This window comes from Centropristis striata, chromosome 16, assembly GCF_030273125.1.
Source record: "Centropristis striata isolate RG_2023a ecotype Rhode Island chromosome 16, C.striata_1.0, whole genome shotgun sequence".
In the NCBI taxonomy this organism is placed as follows: domain Eukaryota; kingdom Metazoa; phylum Chordata; class Actinopteri; order Perciformes; family Serranidae; genus Centropristis; species Centropristis striata.
In genome coordinates, this window is record NC_081532.1 from 28,260,844 (window position 1) to 28,288,169 (window position 27,326).

The 27,326-nt window shown below is 37.9% G+C and overlaps 2 protein-coding genes across 3 annotated transcripts; one reads left to right on the plus strand and one right to left on the minus strand.

Moving 5' to 3' along the window:
- On the plus strand, positions 1-4,385 carry iah1 (isoamyl acetate hydrolyzing esterase 1 (putative)). Its single transcript, XM_059353222.1, has 6 exons — positions 1-107; positions 266-318; positions 610-761; positions 1,760-1,921; positions 2,026-2,147; positions 4,009-4,385. Exons 1-6 carry the CDS (start codon positions 45-47, stop codon positions 4,183-4,185), a joined length of 729 nt encoding a protein of 242 aa, XP_059209205.1. The 5' UTR covers positions 1-44; the 3' UTR covers positions 4,186-4,385.
- On the minus strand, positions 4,346-27,326 carry adam17a (ADAM metallopeptidase domain 17a). Of its 2 annotated transcripts, XM_059353219.1 has the most exons (20): positions 27,135-27,326; positions 26,696-26,828; positions 24,350-24,483; positions 23,920-24,008; positions 22,268-22,457; positions 19,783-19,913; positions 19,449-19,535; positions 18,676-18,810; positions 18,309-18,453; positions 16,729-16,820; positions 15,772-15,924; positions 14,593-14,792; positions 14,362-14,465; positions 14,095-14,229; positions 12,763-12,893; positions 11,792-11,870; positions 11,509-11,597; positions 9,905-9,964; positions 9,039-9,075; positions 4,346-6,888 (listed from the first exon to the last, which is right to left on the minus strand). In XM_059353219.1, exons 1-20 carry the CDS (start codon positions 27,238-27,240, stop codon positions 6,524-6,526), a joined length of 2,595 nt encoding a protein of 864 aa, XP_059209202.1. In that variant the 5' UTR covers positions 27,241-27,326; the 3' UTR covers positions 4,346-6,523. The 2 variants fall into 2 exon arrangements, with proteins under 2 accessions (XP_059209202.1, XP_059209204.1); XM_059353221.1 differs by lacking the exon at positions 9,039-9,075.

Sequence of the window (27,326 nt, forward strand, 5' to 3'; positions counted from 1 at the left end):
GTGACCGGAAGCTCGGTTTTGTGCTTTGTGCAGCCAGTTTCATTATGTCTAAGTTTAAAACAGTAATGTGGCCTAAAGTGATTTTATTTGGGGACTCCATCACACAGGTTAGCTCATACTAAACCGATTTTGAAAACTGATATTATGCAAGATAGCAGCTAATGCTAACTGACGATAACTATGTTAAGGAGCAGTAGTTAGCATTATCTGCTAACTTCCCAGATTTAGTTTGAAATAAATAAAACAGTGCTGTTGATTCTTTCAGTTCTCGTTTCAAGCCAGTGGCTGGGGAGCAGACATTGCTGACAAACTAGCAAGGTAAGTAGTTTCCTTTATGTTGGACAATTTAACTTTGCTTTTTAACTCTGCTTTTACTTGTAGTGGAGTACTTTCACAGTGATGTATTAGTACTTTTACTGAAGTAAAAGATCTGAATACTTCTTCCACCACTGGTGATGGCAGGGGTCATCTATTTTCTCAATTGTCCAGAGTTGAAACGAAATAGGTGGTGATTTTTCTTAAAATTAAAGTCATGTAAGCAACTAAAATAGATAATAATAACAATGTTCCTTTGACTGATATGTGAATCTGACATGTGTTTCCCATTAGAAAGTGTGATGTTGTGAACAGAGGACTGTCTGGCTACAACTCCAGATGGGCCAAGTTAATTCTTCCTCGCCTCATCAGCAGCACAAACTCAGCAGACAACAACATTGCTGCTGTGACTGTCTTCTTTGGAGCCAACGACTGTGCACTGGAAGGTACACTTGAACTGACACATCCTCTAAGTATTTGTTACCTGCTACATATTCCATCATCTGGCTTATTTTCCTCCTTTAAGGGTCAGTTTGCATATAATAATCTTCATTTAAAGAGAACTGTTTAAAACACATGTTACGAAGTGCTTTACAAAGACAAGACAAAAAACAACAGATAAAAGTAATTTAGGAAATTACATACTTCTGTGCAATTAAAGACAGTTCAAGGTAAGTTCAAGTTCAGGTAAAATCAGGATGTTTTAAGAAGAGACTTAAAAGAGATCACTGACTCACATTACCTGATTTCCTACATTATGCACATCAAGATGAATTTGCTTATTGGAGGTATGACACAGTGTGATTTTTATTTTATGCTTCAGTAGGAAATTATCCCCTGAGCTTGAGTTAATAACCATGGTGTGACATTCTCTGTCTCACTAAGCTATGACAATTTTTAAAAACATTTTTTAGGATATACTTTTTGACATTTTTAATGGCATCCTCTTCTATGAATTTTTCTCACATTTTTATGGCAAACTAAACTATGACTTTTTTCTTCTTACATTTTTTAATACGTACAATACTTTGACTATTTGTGACATTTTAATCCCATACTATACCTTAATGACATACTATTTTTATACACTTTTTGATAAAGTACATTTTGTCACTTTTTTGTGGATATTCCTCAGGCAAGGAGGTCTAATAACAGGACCCAGTGTGTTTAGAACTCGGGCCATTCTTGAGACTAAAAGTCAGGATGTTTCAGCTGCTGCTACTTAAATTATTCATAGAAGTGCAATACTAAGTTGCTGCAGTACCACTGTCAGTATTTTCAGATATAATACTCGCTGCACTTCACTGCTTAGGCTTTTTGGGGATTATGGATATTACTGATTGAAAACAATGTTTGACATATAAATGTTGTCAGTAACAAGTGATCCTCCTTTTCTAATGTTTCTCCATGACTCTGCCTGCTTCCGTCTGTTTCTGTCGTGCAGATAAAAACCCCCGACAGCACGTCCCTCTGCAGGAATATTCAGAGAACCTGAAGGAGATCACGAGGCTTCTGGCTTCAGCCGGAGTGTCAGCCGACAGAGTAATCTTCATCACGCCTCCACCTCTTCATGAGCCAGCCTGGGAGAAGGAGTGCATTCTGAAAGGTGAGACTCGTTTCAAATGTTTATCGTCTCTTGTCTCTTTTTTCATCACACAGGACATTTTTAATGTTCCTGGATTTTAGAAGCTCATGGATGTTGTTTTTTAGGATGTCCTCTCAATCGCCACAACTCCGTAGCGGGGCAGTATGCCCAGGCGTGTGTCCAGGCTGCTGGTCAGTGTGGTGCAGACGTCCTGGACCTCTGGACGCTCATGCAGAAAGATGGACAGGTGGGTACTTGTTTCTGTCAGTGCTGCATGTTGTTAGGGGCCATTGTTTCAAATATGTTTATTGGGAAACCAACAGACAACCGATTTAACAGAGAAATTAACAGTCGACAGTTATGTTTCCTTTGTTTTTTATAGAAGGTGAGAAAAATTAATCCCTGACAAAAACGAATAGCAAGTAAACAAGGGCGAGTGTGGCTTAAATGAGTCAAACACTCGTATGTGCATGTCAGTCTGACCCTGTCAATCAAGCTAAAACTACTTGAAGTGGCTAATCCTTTGTCCTTTTAGCCAAACAGGTTAGGCTGCTGAGGCGCCGACACGCATCACAATAAGCACGCACGGAGACGTTTATCCAGCTCTGATATTTATTAAACGGAACTCCGGTTGACTTTCCCCATCGTCAATACAAAATAAAACATCTTCACTTAATGCGATGGTTTCTAAATGTGTTTACAAATGTTTGAGTGCGTGCTTATTGTGATGCGTGTCGGCGCCTCAGCAGCCTAACCTGTTTGGCTAAAAGGACAAAGGATTAGCCACTTCATTGTCGAAAAACTATTCATACTCCGCCTCCTAACCATCCAAAAAACCCCATTCACAAAAATTAAATAGACACCTGGCCGTGGGAGGCGCACCACGACGTCATCATCCTAATACAAACAAAATAAGTGTCTCCAAGTTCCTTCAGAAATTCCAAACCTCAGAAATAATTTCTTTACAAATAAAAAATAACATAATTAACTTAAAACAAGTTTACCTATTTTCAAATTATATCTATGTTTTCAATATGGCTCCAACACTACTACACCTACTCCCTCGCAGACATTGACTGAACCATAACAATATGTATTGTCAGTATGATGTCCTTAAAGCTTTCAAAGGTTTCTATGTGAGAAATTGAAACCTAATGTGACCAAATCAGATTTTTCATAATGCCGCTTCCTCTATACCAGGGGTCGGCAACAGAGCCAAAAGAGGACAAAAAAAGAGAAAATTCAGAATGAAGCCGCAATACTTATTTGGAGCCTTATAATGAAGATAAAACAGCCAAATGTCTGAACTAGCCTGACAACATTACTAATAGATCATAATGAGCATTAATTAATATGATTTTGTAAGAATGCAGCGAGGACCAAGGTTCAAATGAGAGGCTGGACACCAAAGAAATATCTCTAAATAGACTTGAAGTTGGCAAAAGTGAAAGATTAAGGCGCCACAGACTTTATCATTTCAGTTGACCAAAAGTATGTAAGCTACACATTTTTACAATTAAAGAATACTAATTGCTTTGGGCCCCACAGCAATGATCAATTAAATTAAAATTAAAATATAAATATATATACAGTACAGGCCAAAAGTTTGGACACACCTTCTCATTTAATGCGTTTCCTTTATTTTCATGACTATTTACATTGTAAATTCATCAAAACTATTAATGAACACATGTGGAATTATGTACTTAAAAAAAAGTGTGAAATAACTGAAAACATGTCTTATATTCTAGTAAGCAAAGGGTGGCTACTTTGAGGAATCTAAAATACAAGACATGTTTTCAGTTATTTCACACTTTTTTTGTTAAGTACATAATTCCATATGTGTTCATTCATAGTTTTGATGCCTTCAGTGAGAATCTACAATGTAAATTGTCATGAAAATAAAGAAAAACACATTGAATGAGAAGGTGTGTCCAAACTTTTGGCCTGCACTGTATAATATTCGGTATACTGGTTTTGTCACAGCCACAGGGAGCCGCTGCAGATGGTATAAAGAGCCACATGCGGCTCCAGAGCTGCAGGTTGCCTGTTCCTGCTCTGAACTATAATTTAGTGAAATCTTTCCTGTTCTGTCCTCTGCTCCTCAGGACTACACAGTGTTTCTGTGTGACGGGCTGCATCTCTCAGAGAAGGGAAACCAGTTTGTGGCTCAGCACCTGTGGAGGCTGCTGGAGAGCTGTGTGGCCCACCTGCCCTTCATCCTGCCTTACTGGGGAGACGTGGACCCCAAGAGCCCCGAGAGCAGCCTGCTCTGTGACCAGTGAGAGAGGACACTGGCTTTGGAAAACATCTTTCAGATCCTGCAGGACTGGATGATCTGCAGAGAGCAAAACACTCACCAGCACTCTTTAGTTGCACTGACTGCATTCCTGCTATCAAACAGCTTTGATTTGTTTTTGCCAGTATGTCAAATGCAGGACCATGTTTTAATGTTTAAAATGCACAATAAAGATTTTTATTTTGAGATGTGTGTTGGTAATACAAGCAAGTGACATGGAAAAACAAAAGGAACTCAAGGGTGGACCTTTATAGGCATAGAAATATTAAGAATTATACACATCAGAATATGACACAACATCTGCTAATTGTGTAACAGTTCATATCAATCCAGAATGTCAGCGACACAGTCTAGTTTTTTTTTCTTTCTTGACCTACAGTTTAGTACATATTTTACATTTTTAACACGTGACACAGCAGGCAGCAGTGGTGAGACAGCATTAAATAACAGAGGTGCATAACTCACATTGGCACAAGGACACAAAACCAACAATTGAGCACCTTAGTTAAATTAATTAAAAATTCAGGATTGTCCAGATTCTTGTTCACGTACTGAAAGCTTTGCACGGAAATATATCGGCTCACAACAGTTAGGCACTAAATCAGAAAAGGCACCATGTTGTTTCATACAGACGATACAGCCTCTTATTTTAAGTTTCGACAGCTGGACACACAGGTGGAATACTGAAGAGACAACTACTCGTCTCTGCACAGTATTAAAATGTTGCATCATAAGTACAAAGGGGTGAAAATATCATAGAAGCCTGTTTTTTTTTTTTTCTTAAAGGAAATATTTATAACACACAGCATAGTAAGAACATGTATAAAACATTTAAAGTCTCCAGTGATGTGAAAAATACTTCAAGTGCAGTCATGACACAGGTTCAGGATCAAACATGTTAAGGTCAAAGTTTGCTGATAAATATATCACACTGAAATGTTTCTTTTTACGGTAAAATAACCACAATAATATGTTACATCATTCACCTGTTAGTGGAACGTATCGGTCCCATTGCTTTGTTATAAAGACAGTATTTTGCGCACAAGAATTTAAGGGGGAACTGCCAGAGGCCTGCACTGCGAAGCGAGTTCAACAAACCCAGAGGATCCTTTTCATCATCTGGCTTCACTAAAACCAACAAACAGTCAAGTTATCAGCTTGCTAAGTTAACCCAGGTTTTCTCTATCCAATTATGAGTGAGTTCACATGAAAGAGGCTGTGTTCGCAGCATATGACCAATCACAAACTTGGGACACGACTGCTATATTTTATAAACAAAGACCAAACTATAACAGACTAAAAAGAAGAAGTTAAACACATAATTCAGGATAAAAGCAACAGTTGCTACTGCTAAATGCAGGACAAAAATCAATGCAGCTTGTACTTGCAAGATATGAAAACCTTCTTGCGGCTTTGAAATTGTTTTTATATTTATTTGCACCCATGATCATTTCACAACAAGGCTAAAACTGTCATAAACACCATAAGAATTCACCCAAGCAACACAGAACATTTCACGTAATACACGAATGTTCTGATCAGATCTACTTGTGCCGACATAGAAAAGCCTGTTACTGAAATGGTGTTAATGACAATTTTAGCATTATTCCTTCAACTGCAACCCGACAGTGTGAAACTAACTTGGAAGCAAAGAAATATTAAAACATAATTTTTCAGGTACAAGTACGATGCTTAAGTGCTACAATCTGTCTCTAGATTTGATATAAAAGAATCAACTGTGAAAAGGACTAAGCCTGCATCAATGCTGAAGTTATTTCACTATCCCCAAATCCTGCTTCGTAGTACAGGCCTGTGCACATGATGCTTTATTTTTTGGAAGTTATATTCCACAATGATAGCTCACTGACAAACTTAGAGTCTTGAAATCTATGTGATTGTTTTTATCTTTTTTTTGTTCTTTAAATAAAATGCATATTCAGAAACCATTTAGCAGTAGAATCATTTCCACTGACCTCAGATCTGCCATCTGGCCAAAGATCCCCTACCCAACTGAGAGAAGGCACAGAATTATCTCACTACAGCAACACAAAAACATGAACTAACTCAGTAGCTATTTTACTGTCTCGGGGAGTTTTAAGTATTATCTGTGTGGTTCAACCGAGGCTGAAGCTGACCGAATAATATCCACATCTTTTGTTGCTTCATCTGACCTGCAAAACACATGTGCCATTACCTTTCAACAGTAACAGAAAAATGCATATGATACTGCATGTATTGGTTCCCTAAAACACATATCAGGCTGCATGTACATGCTTTTTGAACGAGAAGTATTGTTGATTTACTCTCAGCACTCTGTCTCTTTTTCAAAGCCTTCCTGCCTCTTGAGGGGCCGCCGTTCCCTGGCTAACGGGTTCTGCTCTGTCAGATCCTCGTAGGAGGATTTCGTAGCCGACGAGGAGGCTCCTGCGGTTGTGAAATCGTCCGACAGGCCCTCCTCTCCCAGGTGAGACTCGCTGCTGTTGTCCTCCTGGATTGTGGCCATCCGCGGCCCCCCTGCGCTGTCCGGGGTGGGGCCGTAGCTCGGGTCGGGGGCCTGGGTACTGGTGCTGGCCGCGGCCTGGCTCTGCTGCTGGGGCAGGGAGGAGGGCGCGGTCCGGCCGCCGGAGGACGAGGGAGGCTTGACGATGCGCACGGACGCTGACTCGAGGTTGCTCAGCATTTCTTGACTCTGGAGAGTGAAAAACATCTCGTGAGACTGAAGCACGTCAAAGCTGGTCGTCTCTGACTGAGGAGGGATCCATTCCCTTTTTACTCCATTCTGCTCAAATCTTCATTGTTTAATATTAGGAAGTAGTTCTTTAAAACCATTTTACTAAAAAGGGAAAGTCCACCCCAAATCAAAAATACATATTTTTCTCTTACCTGTAGTGCTATGTATCAACCTAGAGAACTTGTGTGCGAGTGTTAGAGATACAATGCCTGTAAAAAGTTTTCACCCCCCCTTGATGTTTCACACTTTTGGTGCTTACGCATTAAAAATCATCGTCAATATAATTTGGCTTTCTTGACAAGCTCAGTTTGTGAGGACGGCTGGCTCTAGGCAGATTTAAACAAGTGCTATACTCCTTCCATTATGGATTTAACTTAATGTGGGATGCCCAGTGAATTGAAATTTCTTATACTGTTCTTTCTTCTTTTCTCCGAGTTACTACGAGTGTTCTTTTGTCTTCATGTTAAAATTGTAGCAGGAATAGTGATGAACCAGAGACTGGACCTCCCAGACACAGATGCTTTCATACTATAAATCATGTGAAACACTGTGACACTGCTGGCATCAACTAGCTGGTACTTTGTTGAATTAAGTCACTTTACTTTAAAGGGTATGAATACTTATGCTATCATTTATTTTACCTTATATATTTTTAATTACTTAACATTATTCTGTTTTCACTTTGATAATAAAGAGGGGTTTTTTTTGGAAATTCTTGTCAAAAAAGCCAAATTATTTTGACCATGATTTCATGTGTAAAAGCAACAAAAGGGTGAAACATTCAAGGGGGGTAAAAACTTTTTATAGGCATTGTGTCAGCTGTAGAGGTGCCTTCCTGGCACTCAACCTGTGGCATTTCTAAAAATTAAAAATGCTTCAAAACAGCAATGTCTCTTTACAGAAATCACCCGATTAATTAAGATAAACCACAGGCTTTCTGTGAGCAGTTTCATGTAGGAACTACTTTCATTCTACCAAACTCCACGAGCCCACTGTATCAGCAGGCAGAGGCTTGTGACATCTTGTAGAAAGGAAATAATTCCTACATGAAACTAGGCCGTTGATTATCTTGAGTAACCGGGTCATCAATCAGGAAAGAGACATTGCTGTTGAGTTTGAAACATCTCTACAGCGATATCTCCAACACTTGACAACTCGCACCAAAAAACAATCTAGGTTAAAAAAAGCACAACAGGTAAAATGAAAAATACTAAATTGAAAAAAATTTCATTTTGAGGTGGTTTGCCCATATGAAGAGAAATTTGGTAACGGCTATCTGCTATCTCCATCCCATCATCATCCCCTATGATGGGGGCTCCTAAAGTGGGAATGAGTAAAACAAACATCTCTCATAGTGGACATTTTGTGCTGTCAAACAGAGGTGTAACTAATGTTAAAAATGGCTCCGGTCCATTTAGTGTGCACATGGGCCCTGACATTGTGCATGCTGGCTCACTTGCAGGAATTACGGTCACACCTAAATGGAATTAAGCCATCATTAATGTCATTAGTTTTCCTGCAATTACAAGTCAAAATGTCTGCTATGAGAAAGGTCTAAGGAGGAATGTACCCTCAGTCTCCACATGTTCCCAATCAAGCCTTTAAAAACACAGTGCAGACAGCCATTACAGAAAGAAACAGAAAAGGAAAATAAAAAATAACAACCACCTAAAGGACATTTAATTACCCTCTTCTTGTTGTGGCTTTTACCAGCAGCAGATGCAAACTTAAAACGCTGACACACACTGCATCCGAGTTCACAAAAGACAACAAGGTGCAACCTGTTCGGTCCTCTCTCTGTTTGAATACTCCTAAAATGCAATCTTGCTTTCTTGAAGTAATTTCTGATCAGATATGAGTCCGTGCAGTGGAGTGGACGACATCAGTGCAGAGGAGCACACGTAGAGCTACTTATTAACATTGATTAGCTTTACTTTGAGCCTCTCTCACTTCATCTCTCTGGGTGAAAGACACAGGTGAGTGAGGGCAGATCAGTGATTACATCAAGGAGTAAGTGCCTGCAGGAGTATCCTAAACGTGGGCCACTGACCATGCATCATCATGGACTCAATGGCAACGCAACACCAAGCCATTGCACACGCACTCACCTATGGCGGGAGCTCTATTACAAATTTCCACCATCTGCTGCAGTTCCAATGAGAATGGAAAGGGCCAAGGCAAAGAGTGATGGACAGGTCATTCGGAGCTTGAACCTCGCAGTGACAGTGAGATCCTTACTGACCGATTCTGGATCAGTTTGTGCCCTGCTCTCCAGCCAATTTAGCACCCGATTTCTCAGGACTGTCTCAGGCATGTCGTTACAAAAGTGTTCATTATGTTTAAGAGTATGAATGTTTTTATAGTAGCACATACTGAATGTTAAAGAGACAAAAAAATATATAAAATAACAAAGTAAGGCATCCCTCTCTCATCCCTCTTGTGATGCCAAAAAACGCATTTCTTTAGAAAGGGATATTTAACCCAATATTGCTTAAGATTAAAAGAGCGTGCAACATATTTTTCCAGTGAAAAGAGAACACAAAGTTTGTTCGTTTGAACGGCACAATACCTTGTGTTCATATACTACTCCAAAGCAGGAAAGAGCTGCTTAGAGTTAAAAAAGTAAAATGGCTTTTAAGAGCCTTTTACATAAAAAGGAAGCAAATATTATTCATTTTCTAAATCTCTTTTAAGCATTTTTTAGCAGAGCTACAGTACATCTGGTGTCAAAAATGCAAGATGTAAATTCTTATTGTATAGATGGTAATTTAATCTTACTTTACTCCCAGTGTGATAATTTGTTGAATGCACATGAAGTAGTTTAACTGTGATGGACAATGTGGGATCCAGACATAAATATTTAAGATGTCAGTGTGTTTAGGAAAGCAATGTGGCACTGTATTAGTTTGGTTAGTGTGGCAGCAAGGCCAGTGCACAGGATCGTATAAAAGCATTTCAGTGATGAGAAACTTACGCTTGGAGGGCAGTAGAAGGACTTTGTGTTCTCTTCATACTGCTGGTCAAGTCGTTTGTCCTGCAGAAAGAATAACAGCAACGGATGAGGTAAATTAATCCACTACTAGTCATTACTGTAACAAAGAGCTCTACCTTTTACCACAGAGATACACAATCAAAGAAAGTAGCAGTTAATGGCACACCAAAGACACTGTTACTAGTTGATCTTAGCTGTTTTAAAGTGCAGGACTAAAACATTTGATGAGGCAGCTTTGAGCCTTTATGCTCCAAGCTGCTGGAAAACAGTCTGCCTGATGATCTGGGAGAAGCTGGAAGTGTTGACACCTTTAAACATAAACTCAAAACCTACCTATTCAGAAAGGCATTTGATTAAGATTTTTTTTAAATAATTATTCTTTTGTGTGATGTGTATAGTAGTCAAAAGTAAATAGTATCTTTCATATTGAAAGAATAACCCATAGAATCAGAAATCAACAACCAGAATATTTGAAGCGATGGAAAAAATGGATTTGATACGAGAATCAAAACTAAATAATATTACAGTATATAGCCCTGAAATTTCTGGTTTTTATTATTGTTCTTTTTTAAGATGCAGTGTGCAGATGTATATGTAGATATATGTAGGTATGTATAAATGGGATAGTCAGTAAGTGTATATGTACGTGCATCATCATGCTAGTCTACTTTTTTCAACCTTTATTCATTTATCTACTTATGAACCTTTTTGTTTATTTTAACTTTTCAATTGTAAGTTACTCACTATGGAAGTATGACCCAACCAGAATTTAGGCAATGGCTGGACCTTATGTCAGACATGTTGTCTTATGAGCATGTTAGCCAGAGTTAATAATAAAAATGAGAACTTTAAAAAGTCACAGGACCATTTTTTCGCCTATTGTGATGAGCCAACTATCCTGCTGGTGCCTGAAATGTCCTTTTTTTTTTTTTCATTCATTTTTTGGTTGGAAACTCACTTGTGATCTGGAGACATATTACTGTACTGTATAATACAAATGCTGTCTACTCTATTGTTGTAGGGGTTTGTTTTTTTTGACATGAAAACTAAATAAAAAGTTGAATTACAAACAAAGAATGGTTTAGACTTGTTTTATTTACTGAAGACTTATTTTATTTACTGAATTTATTTTAACCTCATTGATTTGTTTTGTTCGCTATTATTATTTATTTATTATATCTAGCTTACTCAAGCATGTATGTATTATTTAAATAGTTATTTTAGGTATATTATCATAATTACTATTATGTATTTTATTGTTGTTCCAATCATATTTTTAATCAATCTTGTGTAATTTTATAATTACTCTTAATTTACTACTTCATTTTATCTATTTATACAGTTTTACTACCGTTACTATTTATTCATTTTTTATTATCTTGTGTGCATGTTCCACGAATTGTTAAATATTTTTTTGTCTATTTTGTTGTTTTTATGGTCTACACTTTGTCTCATTATCGGCTTGTTAGTCATCTGTGAAGCACTTCCAATTGCAAAAATCTGTTTGAAAGGTGCTAGACATACAAAAAAGTTTGATTTATTGATCATTGGGAACTAGTTTAAATTGATGTGCAGCAGACTCTTACCACACAGTGGACCAGGATACTGAGAGGAATCCAGAAGATGAGTGAAAACACCACAACAGAGCCCACAATGTTATCCGCCAGGAACTTCCCTGATGGAGAGACAACAAAACAAACAGACCAAGGTAAGAAGAGAAACAGGACCTTCACACAGCTACAACAGACATCAACAATTGAACAAAAGACTGACTTCATTTAAATAGTCATAGGTGTGCTTTGGGAATCTTTTAACATATTTTCATACAGTTGATTAGATTTCAAGGTGGCCCATTTTATTTCAACTTACCAAATGTGTTAATGTCCAGCTTGTCAATAAAATCCCACAGCCTCTCGATCACGTCCTGCACCTGCTTCATGCACTTTCCCTGTTTTAACAAGAGAAAAATGATGCTCTTTACTAGAGGTGGGGAAAAAACGATACAGCATAGTGTTGCGATATTTAGCGTGGCAATAATATATTGATTCATGGCTTCCAAGCATTGATATTTAGCGTTCCGTCGGCTGACGGGCCATCACTATTTTCTCTGTTGTTGTTTTTCCGGAGGCCATAGTGGGCTCACTTTTAGGAACATACTGGGGATATCACATAAAACTAGAAGATCTAAGGAATCTATGCATCAGGATATCGTGTTGGGCAGTTGTTGAAGTAACGCTGTAAAGTCAAGCCTTTTTTTTTGTTTCATTCAAAAAAATTTGGACCAGTGAAGCTTAACGTTTTTTTAAAGTTTGATAAAATGCTGCAGTTGTTGTCGTCCATACATGTTTGATATCAGTTGAGTTCAGTTTGACTGAATACTTTGTTGGTCAGTCTGAGGGTTTGACTCTCATTGTGGAGAAATAAAAAGACTGAAGTGAGATGAATAGACTGAGAATTTTCTCTTATTTGACAAAACAATTCTTGATTGAATTTAATTTTGTTGACACAAAATGCAGTTAAACAGTTTAATTGCAATATATTGTATCACAATACTCACCATATTGCAAAATGCTTAAAATCCCAATAATATCGTATCATGACTCAAGTATCAGGATAAAATCGTATCGTGGGGCCTCTGGGGATTCACACCTCTACTCTTTACATAGCCAAATAAAGCAACATTAATCAAGTCATTATAACATTCATTTAAATTTCTAAGACATTTCAGAACTAGACTGCGTTGGAACTGAAAATAAAATACTAAACATGATAGAAACATGGTAGGATCAGCTGGATTGCTGTCTGTAGAGAGAACACAAAGGAAAGATTTGGTAACTCACGCCCTCGTCACAGAAGCCCACGGTGCAGGGTTTTCCTTTGCGAAGGAAAAGGAAACTACCATTGGCCTGGATGAAGGGAGAGCAGATGCCGTTTTTACCCCTGCAGCACACTTTACACGAGTCCTCCGTCTCTGCAAACACAAGAGGGCATTAACTCTGTTATAGGTTTGTAAAATAACTATACCCTCCTTTAACTGTAGTAGCAGAGATAAAACCATACATTCAGACCAGTGAACTCCTAAAATATTTTTAATAAGCCACTGCCATCTGACAGAAATCCTTTATAACCATATAAACTTTTCAGGAACTGTTTTTAATGGATTTCATTAAAAGTGCTTGTAGGATTTTCCCCACACACACTAGAGACCCTTTTAATCTTTCAACTTAACAACTTTAATATTCAGCACTTGTATTTAGGAGTATCTTGACAGTTACACACCAGTTACACAAGATAAACCCCCGGGAAGACACATCAATTTAGGGATATGTTTTAAAGATTCACATTTTTTTCCTTCACATTTCTTGATTTTTCCCTGCCTGGGACTTCCATGTTCACTGGGAATCTGCTGTTTTTTTATTACAGCTCATACTGGCAAGATCCACAACATTTAACACCTTACTTATAATAATATATATTTTTATAATTTTTCCCTGATTCTATTTTTTTTTTAACTCACTTTTTATTCAACACATTCAGACAACAATACAAACAACAGGTAACAAGACATAGATGCATTAACAATCATTCTTAATTCTAAATAAATAAATAAGGAGATGACTGTAGTTATTGCATTGTTCGTGTTAATGATGCCCATTTTCAGCAAACCTGCCCATTTTTAGCTGTAGTCTTGCTGTGATTTTTTCCATGATATAGACTTTTTTTAATAAACAGTGCTGGGTCTACAGGTAAGTTAATACCCAAGATCTGCTGAACTTCACCTGAACATTCCTACAAAACTTCTGCAGCTTTGGGCTGTCCCAGTATGTGTGTGTGAAGTCCCCAATTAATCCACAACCTCTCCAACACAGTTCAGATGTATTACTATATTTTGAAGTGATGACTGGAGTGGTAAAATATTGCATCTTCACCTTCCAGTCAAACTCCCTCCACATTGGGCTGCTTGTTAGTTTATGTCCTGCTTTAAAAGTTTCCTCCCAGTTTTATCTGATATTATAATATTTGTTTGTAGTTCCCTTTATTGTCTCTCCCCGTTTAATTGACATAAATAATTCTTCTTTATTCGATGGTGTTCTGCCAACTCCTTGTGTTTCTCGAGATAGTGTCTCAATAGCAGGAATTCCTGATTTTATGACAAACAAAATGTTCTTTACCGTTGCAGGCACAGGACTGACGGTTCTGCGTGGCCTCACAGAAAGGGTTGCACTCTCCATTGCGGCACAGGCCATTGTCAACACACACAGTGTCGTCTTTAGCGTTAGCAGGAGGTGGGCATTGACTGCTGTTGCCTAACGTGAAGGAAAGGTACAAAGATCTAGCATCAATGCATTTTCAATGTATCCATTTTTTAAAAACACCACAGCAAACAGCCTTCCAGTGGCTGCTGCAGTTCCTATTTTACACCATGAGGGGGCGCTCACCTGTGCAGGAGGATATGCCTTTACAGGTTGCATTAATGGGCTCCTGGCACCTCGTTTCTGCAACCTGAAACTTGCAATCGTTACAGCAAGGGCTGTTTCTGTCACTGTGGAAAGAACAGAGACATGTGAATGTGACTCAAACTAAAAGCACAAAGCTTTTTATGCAATGTTAAGTTCAATTAATCCAACATTTGAGTGTACAATTTATCAGGTTTTTTTTAAATCTCATACCTGCACTGTGCACCGCCTTTGAATTTGCAGTCAGCTGAGCAGCAAGGGTCGTCGTTGAGGTGGAGTAGCCCGGGGTCGCACTCCTCCCCTTCCTCCACTCTGGAGTTCCCACATACCTTACTGTTCCTCTCCTTGAAGCACACAGGAGCCTTGAAACGTAACGTCTTCCCTACGGAGATCTTACTGCAGTTGGAGAAGCGCTTTAGGGGTGAAAAAGAGGGTGGACGAGGGTTAGATATTAATGAGGAGTGGATGTGTTATGCTCAACTGTAAAAAGGGATGTTACATACAGTCATGGAAAAAATGATTAGAGCCACCCTTGTTTTCTCCGTGCTTTCTTGTTCATTTAATGCCTGGTACAACTAAAGGTACATTTGTTTGGACAAATATAATCATATCACTTAAGTTTAATTTAAGAGCTGATATCTAGCCATTTTCCATGGTTTTCTTAATAATAACCAAAATCATTATCAAGACAACCATGGGAAGTGGCTAGATATCAGCTCTTACATTAAACTGGTCTAATAATTTTTTCCATGACTGTAGGACTGCTATGAAGCTGAAATACTAGAATAACTACATGTATGGAATCGTTGTTGTTTTTCTAATGAAGCGGGATCAAGTAAAAATATTAACTGCACAAGATAAAGGAGGTCTGATGTAAAAAGAAACCACATAACTATTTACTTCAATAAATTGTTGCATACATAAAATATATACAAAAAAAAGTTAAACGATGGGGATTCTTGAATTTCCAGCCACACAAACAGGTAATTTCATGGCTTTGTATGATTCAAGATTTAGTTTCAGTCCCTGCAGATGTCTTCGAGGGCATTTGGCTTCAAGTACAGAACAAGTCACAGCAGATAAGCAGCAGCACTTTCACCTGAAACTTCCAGTCACACACATATTTGCTGTTAAGGCCAGTGGCGGAGGAGGTACAGTGCATTTACTGTCTGTCATTACATTTCACAGGAACAACTGTGACTCACATTTATCCAACGCTCTGTAGAATACGCAACTCAAATTCACACTTCATATCACACTTTGCAGCAGGAACTGTATCCTCTTAACTGTCAGCATAGTTTCTTATATACCTGACAGATATAAGGTGGTAATGGTTCTGTTGTATCCTACTGTATTATCACTTTTTTTCTTGTTCTCTCTTTGAGGAGGTACCTTATTGTTGTAATGGTCTCCGCTCACAGCTATAGGGTACATGACAAACTTCCCACCGTGGTCGTCACTGGGAGCACAGTAAGGGATGTTATCTGGATCATGCTCTGCTCCAAAGTTATGGCCCAACTCGTGAGTGGTCACCAAATCTGCCTCCTGGTGCGACACAAACACAGGAGTTATCTGGTATAAACATATACAGGTGTGTTTCAATAAATTAGAATATCACAGAAAAGTTTAATTATTTCAGTAATTCAATTCAAAAAGAGGAAATAACCATTGTGTGATCCATTACACACAGAATGAAACTTAATTTATTTAATTTCTTCTAATTATGATTATAGCTTACATTTAATGAAGACCTAAAATTCAGTGTCTCAAAAAATTGTAATATAACAGAAGACCAATTTCTAAAATTATGTTTAATCTGGAAACGTTGGCCTCTGAAAAGTATGTCCATCTATATGCACTCCACTCTTGGTTGGGGCTGTTTGACTTGAACTACTGGAAATGTACTTTTCCATGATATTCTAATGTATTGAGATGCACCTGTAGTTCACTACTGCATCCACTAAGAAGAAATTTCACAAAAACTAAATTCTATCAAGCCAGAAATGCAGGCCTGACACTATATCTTGTTGAACATTATTTTCTATTCTTAACACTGATTCAACATGCATATTATAGAGGCTACTGCTACAAATCTTTCTCTAAGCTCACATAATGTTTACTTAACTGTAAACTGAGCTGAGGAGCAAGAAACATACTGAGGTGTCAAAATGCAACCCTGTTAACATCATTACTCATAACACCCACACAAAAAAGGTGTGGCCGCTCTACTTAGAGCCTACACTTGGCAGGATGACATGTTGCATAACATCCTGGCTAAAGCTGAGTGCACCTAGTAATTAGCTTAGTGAAAGATAATGATTGAAAAAGGAAGATAAACACCATACAGACCTTTGTTAGGATGGTTTTGCCATAATTCTTAGTGCTGGTCAGGCCTGTGTTGAGGTAACTGGGCTTCTTTACAGAGTGAGATGGGTAATACGCTAAAAAAGGATTAAAAAAAACACAGAAGATAGATGTCATTATCTGTTTAGCTTAGGTCTCAGCTATACAGTTTTTCCACACTTTTGTCATTTTTGGCAGTAGTAAACAGCTCTATGAGCAGCTCTACACACACAGGACGGTGGCAGACTTCCATTAGCACTGCAAGAAACGCAACATTTAAAAAACACGTCACTGATATACATTCAAGTCAGCCTGTATTAACTCTATACTGGTAAGGTCTCTGCATACGATCCTCTGCCAACAGGAAGAAGCCTTTGCATGCCAAAGTTCAAATCAAACCATTTGAAGCAATGGTTTGTTGCAGCCTCCCGCAAGCTGCTGAACTTTAACCCTACATCTTATCACAATGGTGCCATGTGCAGTAAATACAGAAGCACTGTGGCATTTCATTCTCACAGGTTCTTTTTAAGCTGCTGTGTTGTCAAGGTCAACTGTACAGTTGGATGTCTCTTATGTTTTAAGATGTTTTCATGATGTTTTTTATGTACAGCTATAGACTGTAGCTAGCATATTAAAAACTAAATATGTATGATTAAATATTTTTTTCAACCTTGATTGCAACAGATGCATTCAGAGAATTCAACACACAATGTATCTGTGTTCATTACATATTTATTTACAATGTAATTAACTACCTTTATCATTCTTATAATGATGGTTACTATAATAATAGTTATTATATATCATTATATAGTCTACCAATATTGTTTTTTCTTAATATGTTTGAAACACACAAAATGTATGTTTGAACAATGTATGTGTAACCAACAGCAGGAGAAGTTTTAATAAACAATTAATAATTTTAGTTTATTTAATAACTTCATAATAATAAATAATTTAGTAGTAAGTTAATACATTTATGGAAATAAATAGTTATATTTGTAGAGTTAATATTAAAAGTTATGGTAATAGCGGACCTATTGTTTGCCGCTTCCAGGAGGGTTGTTTTGTTGACGTACGCACATGCAGAAGAGCAAGAGTGACAGAGAAAGAAGGAGTTTTTCTATGTTTTCCCAAGTTATTTTTGTTGTTTATTTCCTGACTGTGCGGAGTTTCCATGGAAGTTTATTTTGATCCCCTCGATGCGGCCAATGAGCTAAAGTGTTTTATTTTCTGTCGTATAATGTCGTTATTATTGTTTTAATTCTATTCACGTGATAAGCGCATGCTTGCAATAGTAACGCATATTTTACTCACTAAACCTGCAAACATTTAATTTATGCATCATGTATGTATTATTTTAATTGTTATGAGAGTGTTTCGTATTTATTTGTGCTTTATGTGTTTTAATGTAGTTTTCACATCTCAATAAATGACAGTTAACAGAATCCACGTTGAGCTTGTCTTTACATCTCAAGGGGAGTCATAGTACGTGCATATGTGCAATGACTGCTAATAAAAACACATTTTTAAAAAACAAAAACAAAAAAACAAAGCTGTTTTGCCAGTAAGAGATGTGTCCTTACGTTTTGGGCAGAGGCCACCCAAGGCCTGAGGTTTGGAGGGGGCCACGTAGGCCAGCCCCAGTGTCCCCTCATCGAAATCCTGGTAGGTGAAGAGGTGAGCCAGACACACAGTGGAGGCGTTGTCAGCTATGTCTGAGCTAAATTGCTAAGGGAAAAAACAGAACTATTTTCTACCATCATTTTTATATGCATTAATTCCTGACAATGTACACCTCATCACACTTTTTACATTCTGTTGACATTTCACTTCATTTTTCGAATCACATCCAGTCCCCAAGTATTCGACTGAAAAAAGCCCCACTGTATTACCAAAACCTCCCCTCCCATCAAGTGCATCTTTCTCTCATTTTTGTCTGTGTTTTCCCACCTCCAGTAGTCTTTTCACGTCCCAGACCTCCTTATCTTTCACGGGGCTGTTCTTCATGTTATAGTGAACCCAGTTGCTGCCAGCGGAGGCTTTGTAATCAGGCGGAGGCTTTGTAGGCTCCTTATTGATGATGATCTGAGAATGGTAACCAAAGACACCATTTATGAACAAGTTATGAAATTTTCTTAAAATCATTTAAACTAAGTGTACTGGTTCATAGTTAAATGTTGCGTAAATAAGCATTAGATTTAGTTTGCCTCTCAAATCAGATGAATTATATACATTTTTGTACAATGAACTGAAACATAGTTTGTCAGGAGTGGCTCTGAACCTGTAATAGCTTCAACCATGTCACTCCTAATGAGTCAGCCTTAACATTTTTCTGACAAATAATGGGTAAAAGTGGTGTATTACAAGTTCCTCTTGACATACATGTATGGTGAGGAAAATTAGAAAGCAGTGAAATGAATGCATATCTTTTCAGTGAGAAAACCAGCGACTCACAGAATGACAAACAGTGTCTCCATTCATTCCCAAAGCCTGTGGAACAAATTAAATTACCCCACAGGGCACACACAAAAGCTTTCAGTTCCTCCTAAAAATGCTGTTCTCAAACACACTGAGGGACAGTGTTGTTCTCAGCTTCACTTCCGGGACTGACTCGATGTACAATAAAGCTGCTGGGAGCAGTGATGTCTGATGCTTAAATGCCACAATTTGCTCCACAAGTCAGACTTGAATGGTTTACAATGAGACACAACGAGCCAACACACCTGATGGATCTGGACCCCGTAGCCTTTGAATTCATCGTCCCAGGTTGTGTTCCTATAAATGTCATCAACTCGATCAATCAGCTCAATCTGGAGTGAGGGAATGAAACAAGAATGGTTAAGCTAAAGAAATATGTAAACAATATAACAAAAAAGAATATTTTGACTTTTCACAGGTATATTAAACATGCTAATAAATTATACATTTGTTGGAAATCAAAATCATAGCAATGCACTCTCTTCCAGTCCTGTTTAACGTAGTGGATGCATGTTAAACCTTTACATAGTGAATTCTCTCTACATTACTTTAGTGCATGACATCATCATAAACACAGACCAGGTAGTTGAGAGTGACACTCTCTTGTCCGCGACCCATGTGTTCGAAGAAGCGGTAATCTGCAACCAGCAACAGGGGGCAGGTGTTCTTCTTATGATCGTGAGCCTGTCTCTTCTCTCTGTGGTGGTGCCCTACAAGGAAGAAGCAGCAGGAGCAATGGGAGAGATAGGAAGGAGCAGAGAGCTTGTTTATGTTCATTTATAGGGAAAAGATCCATTTTCAAGGCAGCAGTAACAATCAGTATTTAAGGAATAACTATGTTTAAACAGTCATGGGTAAATTTGCATAAAGATACAAAAAGTTATCACTCTCTTCTTTTTTATTTGCCTGTGAACTGATAACACTCTGCTTCTGTTCTTTAAGCTAGAATTAAGTTGCAGTGTATCTTTAATATGGATTGCATAATAATAAGCATGAATGGGGTCTGCGGTACGCTACGGCGGGCCTTCTGTATTTTCCCCTTTTTTCCCCTCAATTTTAGGATAGGATAGGGACAGTGCACATTAATATACATCGATAAACATCTTTATACTATACTATACTATATCTTTATAACTTGAATATACTGGAGATATATGAAACTAGAAGATCTAAGGAATCTATGGACCCCAAGGATGACCTAATAAAAAAATAAAATGAGCTGAAATGACCTAGAGCATTCAGAGAAAGTGCAGCTTTTCTATGTATATATACAATAAGAGGGTTTCTCAGCAGTTTGAATAACAGAAGTGCTCGTCATCCAATCGCTGAAAAGCAGAAATCTCCAAGATGACCAAAGGTTTTGAACCCATATCACACCATGGATTTTTCTATGTTCCAAAAGTCTTATATTGATATATTGATTTTGTATTCTGGAAGGTTTTTCTGACCATTTTTATCCATTCTCGGTATGAATAAAATTGCATTATTCAGCACCAAATGTGTGTAACAAATGGTATCAACCCAAAAATTGCTGCAACAGCTTGGAAATGGACTTCAGAAAGCCACCACTAATGTTATTACCCTATATGCACGTTAATAGGCTTAATAAATAATTAATCAATTCATTAAGTCATTATAATTAGATATTTTTGAACATGAACAACTTCGCACAGTGCTGAGCTGCATCTCAAATGAATCTTCAGGTTCACAGCTTTCAGATGATGTCGACCACTTCTATGTGACATTTATTGTTGACCTGTTATCTCCCCTAAACATCCACTGCCCACAACCATTCATTCTCAAAAAAAGGACCTTGAACACTAAGTGGATATATAACCACAGTAAACTAAAGCCTGTTTTAGGCATATTTTGCACTATGTTAGCTTTGATTGGCTAGCTAGGGTGGAGGTTTTTGGGGGCATACTCGATGGCTTTTACCTGCATTTAAAGAATGTTATTGATCATTCAGTGCATTCGTCACATGAAATCATACAAGTAAAACTCCAGTGAAAAGGATCCTTAACTTGTTATTTATCATAAAAAAAAAGTAAATTTTGTGGTCTATCCGTTACCCCATACGTGACTTTTCCAAAATTCTAGGCTGAGTGATGCTCATGCAAGAAAGGGCTGCACAATATTTTTTTTGTCGTGTTTGGGATGTCGACTTGGACAGGAAGTTGTTTTTTTCCAGAATGAATATTCAGCATTTTTGGCCAATTTTGACAGCCCTACTCTAGTCTATGGGAAATTATCTAGTTTACAAATAAATTAAACAGCAAATCATCTAATTTTAGCATCCTGAAGTAAAGAAAAGCATAGCAGAGATATGCCTCCAACTGTATTAATTCCAAACTCTTCAAACAATGAGTGGTTGAAGAATAACAGAAAAGGACAACAGGAAGACATCCCATTCGAGCATTACATCATACACTTGGCTGTACAGTGTTCAGGAGTGTGGGTGTGCGCTGCCCTGGCTTCCACAACATGTGGTGGGAGACCAGTGACGACTCAGAGTCATCTCATTGGGCAGCAGAGCCTCCATGAATTTTAATGCCTCCTCCATAAGAACCTTCACCTCAACTCATATCCCCAATGAGTGCTTTCAACCAGCAGCCAGTGAGAGGTGTTTTAGATATCTCCTCTGGCACATTATTATCGCTATATGCTTTACATTTTCCAAAGCAGCACAAAAGACTCAAAAGGCATTTGGTCGTTACATAATACCCACTTGTCAGCAGTGTGTATGTGCATAACTTAGGCTGGGTTTTTGCAGATAAAAAGGCTTTTATTAAAGGGACTGTTACAGAATCTAACGCCCACCTCCTTTGTCTCACTACTACAGCCTCCTCCTTCCATCTCTACATCTTAAACATTTCTTATCCTCCTACTAATTTTTACTGTCTACTCCAACAAACAGGAGCACAGAGCCTAGGCTGCACTAGATTTGTGATCTCCGACCCTTTATATACTCCATCATCCTCCTACACATTTCCACTACAAATATGACCACATACATTTGCAAACCTCTCCACCTCTCTTAAGGGAAACAGACAGCAGAGCTCACCCTCTTCCTGGTCGACCTCCTCCTGATTGTCCCATTCCCCCCTGGCGGTCTGTGGCAGCAGGTCCTCAGCCTCTGCATGGATGTACCCACACACTTTTGGAGAGGCGATGCGGCTCAGATTCTTGATGTCTTCAGAGCGATAAACCAGCAATCTGCCATCAGCTGGTGTATCAGTGAACCTCCAGAGGGGCTGAAAGGCCAGAGAAAGCCAAGTGGCATTAGAGAACAAAGTAGAGGAGTCAGAGAGGGTCACAAGGAGGAAAAGAGAGAGGTCGGGTGAAGGATAAAGATAAAAATAAAGAGACAGAAAGAAAATGTAGACAAAGATATAGGTGAAGAATGACAGCAAAATGTAGTGAAGTAAGGCATTTTAAAATTCCATGTCATTAACCATTGAAATGACATTACATTTCTTCTCATTCTTCACTGACATTACCCCTACTGTTATGTTGCAGGTCAAATGGACCCATTTCCAAGTTTAAAGCCCCTCCCCATTTACATTTTTTAAAAATCAATGTCATGTAAGACTACTACTGGATTTTATATGTAGGTTTTACTAAACAGATCATGGTTCAGTGAGGATAATTCACTTGTTTTTCATTAAAAAAAGCAAGTGAATTATACTCATTGAACCATGATCTGTGAGAGTTAAAGAACACCATTGCACTAAATATTGATTGAAATGGTTAGTGATGGAGTTAATAATGAAATATAAACAATGTTTATTGGGATTTTTTTAGTTTCTGACACTTTTGGATAATTAAACGTGCTGGTTATTGCTGTTCCTGAAAAAAACGAACACAACAGGAGGGTTAATGCCCAATATCATCCTTAAGTATTCGGGCACAAACACTTTGTTTTGATGCTGTACTTGTAAAAAACCCATACTTTATTTCAATCATGGAGTGGAACAATAGTAGAGCCATTGTCCATAGATTTAAAATAAGCACCAAACTTAATTTAGTATAAAAATTAGTGCTGGTAAATTAGTGCAGTTACAATCTTCTTGATGCAAAATCCTCGCCATGAGATAAATTGAGTTGCAAGGCATAAAACTGCCTTACTTTTCTCCTCAAAAAACTATTTTGAACTACTACAGTAACCTACGATAACACTGTCAGATGTCAAAGAATGAAAGTATTAAAGAGTATAAGAGACCATTACAAACAACGGCACTCAAAAAAAGAAAAGGAAAATAAAGAGGAAAATGTGCCTGAGTAGTCTTTTTTTATGCTGAGAAGCAATATCAAGTAAAAGGCGCCCACACACTGAAAATGAAAATGAGTACAGCAATGTAGCACTATATTCAATTAATGTTTTTCTGGAGTATTCAGTGTACTGTAAGACTGCCTTTTTCTTGATTTCTTTATGATTTGTTGATACGGCCATCAGAGTTTTCAACAGTGTGGCCTATCTACTGTCAAATTTAAATCCAATGCCTTGAACAAAACGGTTGAGTGTAAGTGTGAAAGTCTGACTTAAACCAGACTTATTACTATTATAAACCCAGTGAAAGTCTGACTTAAACAAGACTAATTTAAGACTTAAGTCTGACTTAAGTCTGACTTAAATCAGACGTATTTCTTCTCATCACTTGTACCCTAGCTATTTGGATTATACACAGACAAAATGGTTTTACAGCCATTTCTCACCTCAACGTTGTACTCTGCTTCATCAGTTTGAATGTGAGCAGAAAACTCATCTCCTTCAATATGTGCCTGCACACGTGAATTCTCCTCTCCTGCAAACACAAAATGAATAAGGAGACTTTTTATCCTAGACAGATATGGTCAGACTAAATCCAGTAAATCTGTTAGGTAGAAAAGAAGTAGACACATTAACACACTGCCGTGTCAGCCTGCATCATCTTAATGAAGAAATATTGGCATGAGCCCGACTTTGTAGCTATTGCTCATAAGTGGGAAATAGATCATAGTTATTGGATCATATTTTTTTAAGGTCTTGGAAAATAATCATGTGTCTATTAAACTTTACATGCAAACAAAAACTCTTTGGGGAAAAAAAAATCTTATTGCAAATGACACATTGGTAAATCTATAATCCCTGAAGTTAGTCACTCACCTACAACATGTCCAGTGAAATAGTTCTGAAGGTGAACATCATAGTTTTCCTTCCTCCCGTGTTTATCAACAAACACAGCTTTAAAGTTGTCGGTGAAAAGGTTGGTGTTGGTGGTCAAGTAGAGCTTAAAATGCCTGAAAAAGAAAAAAACAAAACATGGCATTTCCATTGATGTAAAGATGGTGGTTTGAGTCACAAAAAAGAAAAAGGTGAGAAAACTGAAGTTGATGTAGATCTTCACTTAATGACATGTTGTAGTCTGATCAATGATATATAAAGCCAACATTTTCTAAATTCTCATTACAAACTCATAGAGCACCATTGTGCGCTGTAAATGTGATTGAACGTAAAGAAAAATCTTTCTGTTCCTTTGAAAGTGCTTCCTTGCTAAGTTGCAGTAGAATAACACAGACGGGGGGAATTTTCTACTATAAAGAGCATAACTTTGGAAAATATCCACATCTTCAGACTAACTGCCGAAACATCACATTGTGTGACACTTTGAGTGCATTTTTGCACCCTAAAAAGGACTGTAGATCTTGAATCCCCCTATCACAGAAAAGGCTTCCTACAGCAAGGTTTAATGCTTAATGCCATTTTCAATTCATAGAAAAAATCGAGAGAGATATTGTGCCTGAACCAAAACATGCATGATTTATCAGGTATCAGAACCCCCTAACAGACTACAATTTGTAAAGTGCAAACTGTGTCTTGTGAAAGCTCTACTTGGGCCTTACATTTGAGATCCACTAATAAGGAAGTCCAGTGGTGTAATGTACCCAAGTAAATTTACCCAAGTACTGTACTAAAGTACAATTTTGAGTAACATGTACTTTACTTGAGTATTTCCATTTATGTATATTTTACTTCTACTTCACTACATTTTGAGGCAAATATTGTACTTTTTTCTCCACTATATTAAGCTGCCCGCTTTACTTACTTTTCAAGTCAAAATTTAAAATAAAAATATGTTCAAAATGTGCATTAAAGACTTTAAAAGATGTAAACATATCCTGCACTATTACCCCAGAGCAGTGGTTCCCAAACTGGAGGGCGTGACCCCGAGGGGGGGCCCAGGGTTACAAAGGGGGGGGCGTGGCAAGGCTAAATTGAAATAATTTCATTGTTCTCCAATGCTGCACTGTAAAAAATAATCTGTTTAATTTACGGTAAAATACCGGCAGCTGTGGTTGCCAGAACTTCACCGTAAAAATTACAGTGGGTGGGTTTTCTGCTGAAAATGTAAATGTAAATATCAGCAAAAACTGTAATTTAAACTGAATAATCCTGTTTTTTTAGATTTTGCATGAAAATGTTATATTTTTACAGAAAAACTGTGTGTTTCTTCCAATTTATGACAGAAAAAAGTTAAAGTTTTGTGCTATTCTTTGATTTACTGTAATAAGTGTCTCATACGGTGATATACAATTTTGCATTATTTCTACAAACATTTTTTACAGTGTGGTAAAAGCTAAATCAGATCATGACTCTACTCGAAATATTACAAATAAAAAACAAGGATGAAAAAAAATGACAAGATCATTCTTGCGTGTCGTGTGGAGGCCGCCAGGGGAGGGGGGGGGGGTGCTTGAAAGTACTTTTTAGATAGAAAAGGGGGGCCCAGTAGAAAAACTTTGGGAACCACTGCCCCGGAGATTAAAACACGTCGTCACACTGTTAAAATAATCGCCAAGTCATTTTTTGTCAGAATTGTTTTTTTTGCCTAAATCATCTCCTCACAATGCCAGCCACCTATGGTAAAATCGCCTACATCCTCAGTTGATCAGATCATGTGATTTTACCCCTTTAAGATAATGGCCTATGTCAAGTGTGTGACTTAAGCGGATTTATTATGTCTAAGTCAAAATAAAATGTGACTTAGCCAATTTTTAGAACATGCCTTTGTGACTTAAGCAAGATATGGTAACACTTTATTTTGAAGGTGTCTACATAAGAGTGACATGAGCGCGTCATAAACATTAATGACACTTTAAAGTAACATTAATGCTCATGATACTTGTCATGTCATGTTTATGACAGGCTTGTGTGACTCTTATGTTGACACCTTCAAAATAAAAGTGTTACCATATCTTGCTTAAGTCACAAAGGCATGTTCAAAAAATTACCTAAGTCACTTATTTATCTTAAATTACATCATTTACACACAGTGTTATTATAATGCAATTAGCCATCCTTTGTTACATCCTTTTTGAGTGAAATGACCAATAAATGTCATAAGTTACAGTTTTTTGTGTTTCCTGCAAAACTTGAAAAAATTAGGCGATGATTATAAAACAGGGTGACGATATGCTCTTTGAGGGAGAGTTAGGTCAGATGCTGCTGTACCTGTGCAGGGCTCTGAAGCTCACCAGCCGCTCCAGGTGAGATTGGGTGTGGACATCCCTCTTTCTAACGGAGTGCAGCTGGAGATCAGATAATGGCAGCACCTCGAAATCTGACAGGATGGAGCTCAGACCATCTGGAGGACAGACAGGCGGAGAGAGAGACGAACAAGCAGACATTAAATCCCTTTGGGTGGTCAATCTGGAGCTGACAAACCGCTTCCTAGCCTGACGACTATTTATCAGCTAACCAGAACTCAGTGCCTAAACAGTTCTAAACCCTTAACAGGACACGTGTCAGTGACAGGAAATAAACGTTACACACATTACATTAAGTTACAATACTCGTCATTTACTTAACGGCCACTATTCGAACCGTTAAAAACCGTTAGCAGTCTCATTAAAGCTAACGTTAGCTTGGGTTAGCTTGACAAGTTACTCACCAAACTCGGGGTTTTCTTCGGGATTTTCCTCCGTAAAAACTCTCGATTTAACTGCGCCGTTGATCCAATAAGGAGCCAAAAAGACCATTAACAGTATGCTCCTCATTTTCGCTCAGCTCACAGAGCTATGCCACAGCTGTCATTGTCACAAGTTAGTCGGTTTGTGTGGACAGCTATGCTAGCTGAGCTACC

Bases quoted from the DNA above. Each gene is read 5' to 3' on its own strand.
- adam17a (XM_059353219.1), bottom strand. From the start codon at position 27,240: ATGAGGAGCATACTGTTAATGGTCTTTTTGGCTCCTTATTGGATCAAC. The intron at 24,484-26,695 runs GTACAGCAGCAT...TTTCTTTTTCAG, and splicing joins AGCTTCAGAGCCCTGCACAG to GCATTTTAAGCTCTACTTGA. The intron at 14,230-14,361 runs GTGAGCGCCCCC...CCTTCACGTTAG, and splicing joins AGGCATATCCTCCTGCACAG to GCAACAGCAGTCAATGCCCA.
- iah1 (XM_059353222.1), top strand. From the start codon at position 45: ATGTCTAAGTTTAAAACAGTAATGTGGCCTAAAGTGATTTTATTTGGG. The intron at 319-609 runs GTAAGTAGTTTC...GTTTCCCATTAG, and splicing joins ATTGCTGACAAACTAGCAAG to AAAGTGTGATGTTGTGAACA. The intron at 2,148-4,008 runs GTGGGTACTTGT...TCTGCTCCTCAG, and splicing joins TCATGCAGAAAGATGGACAG to GACTACACAGTGTTTCTGTG.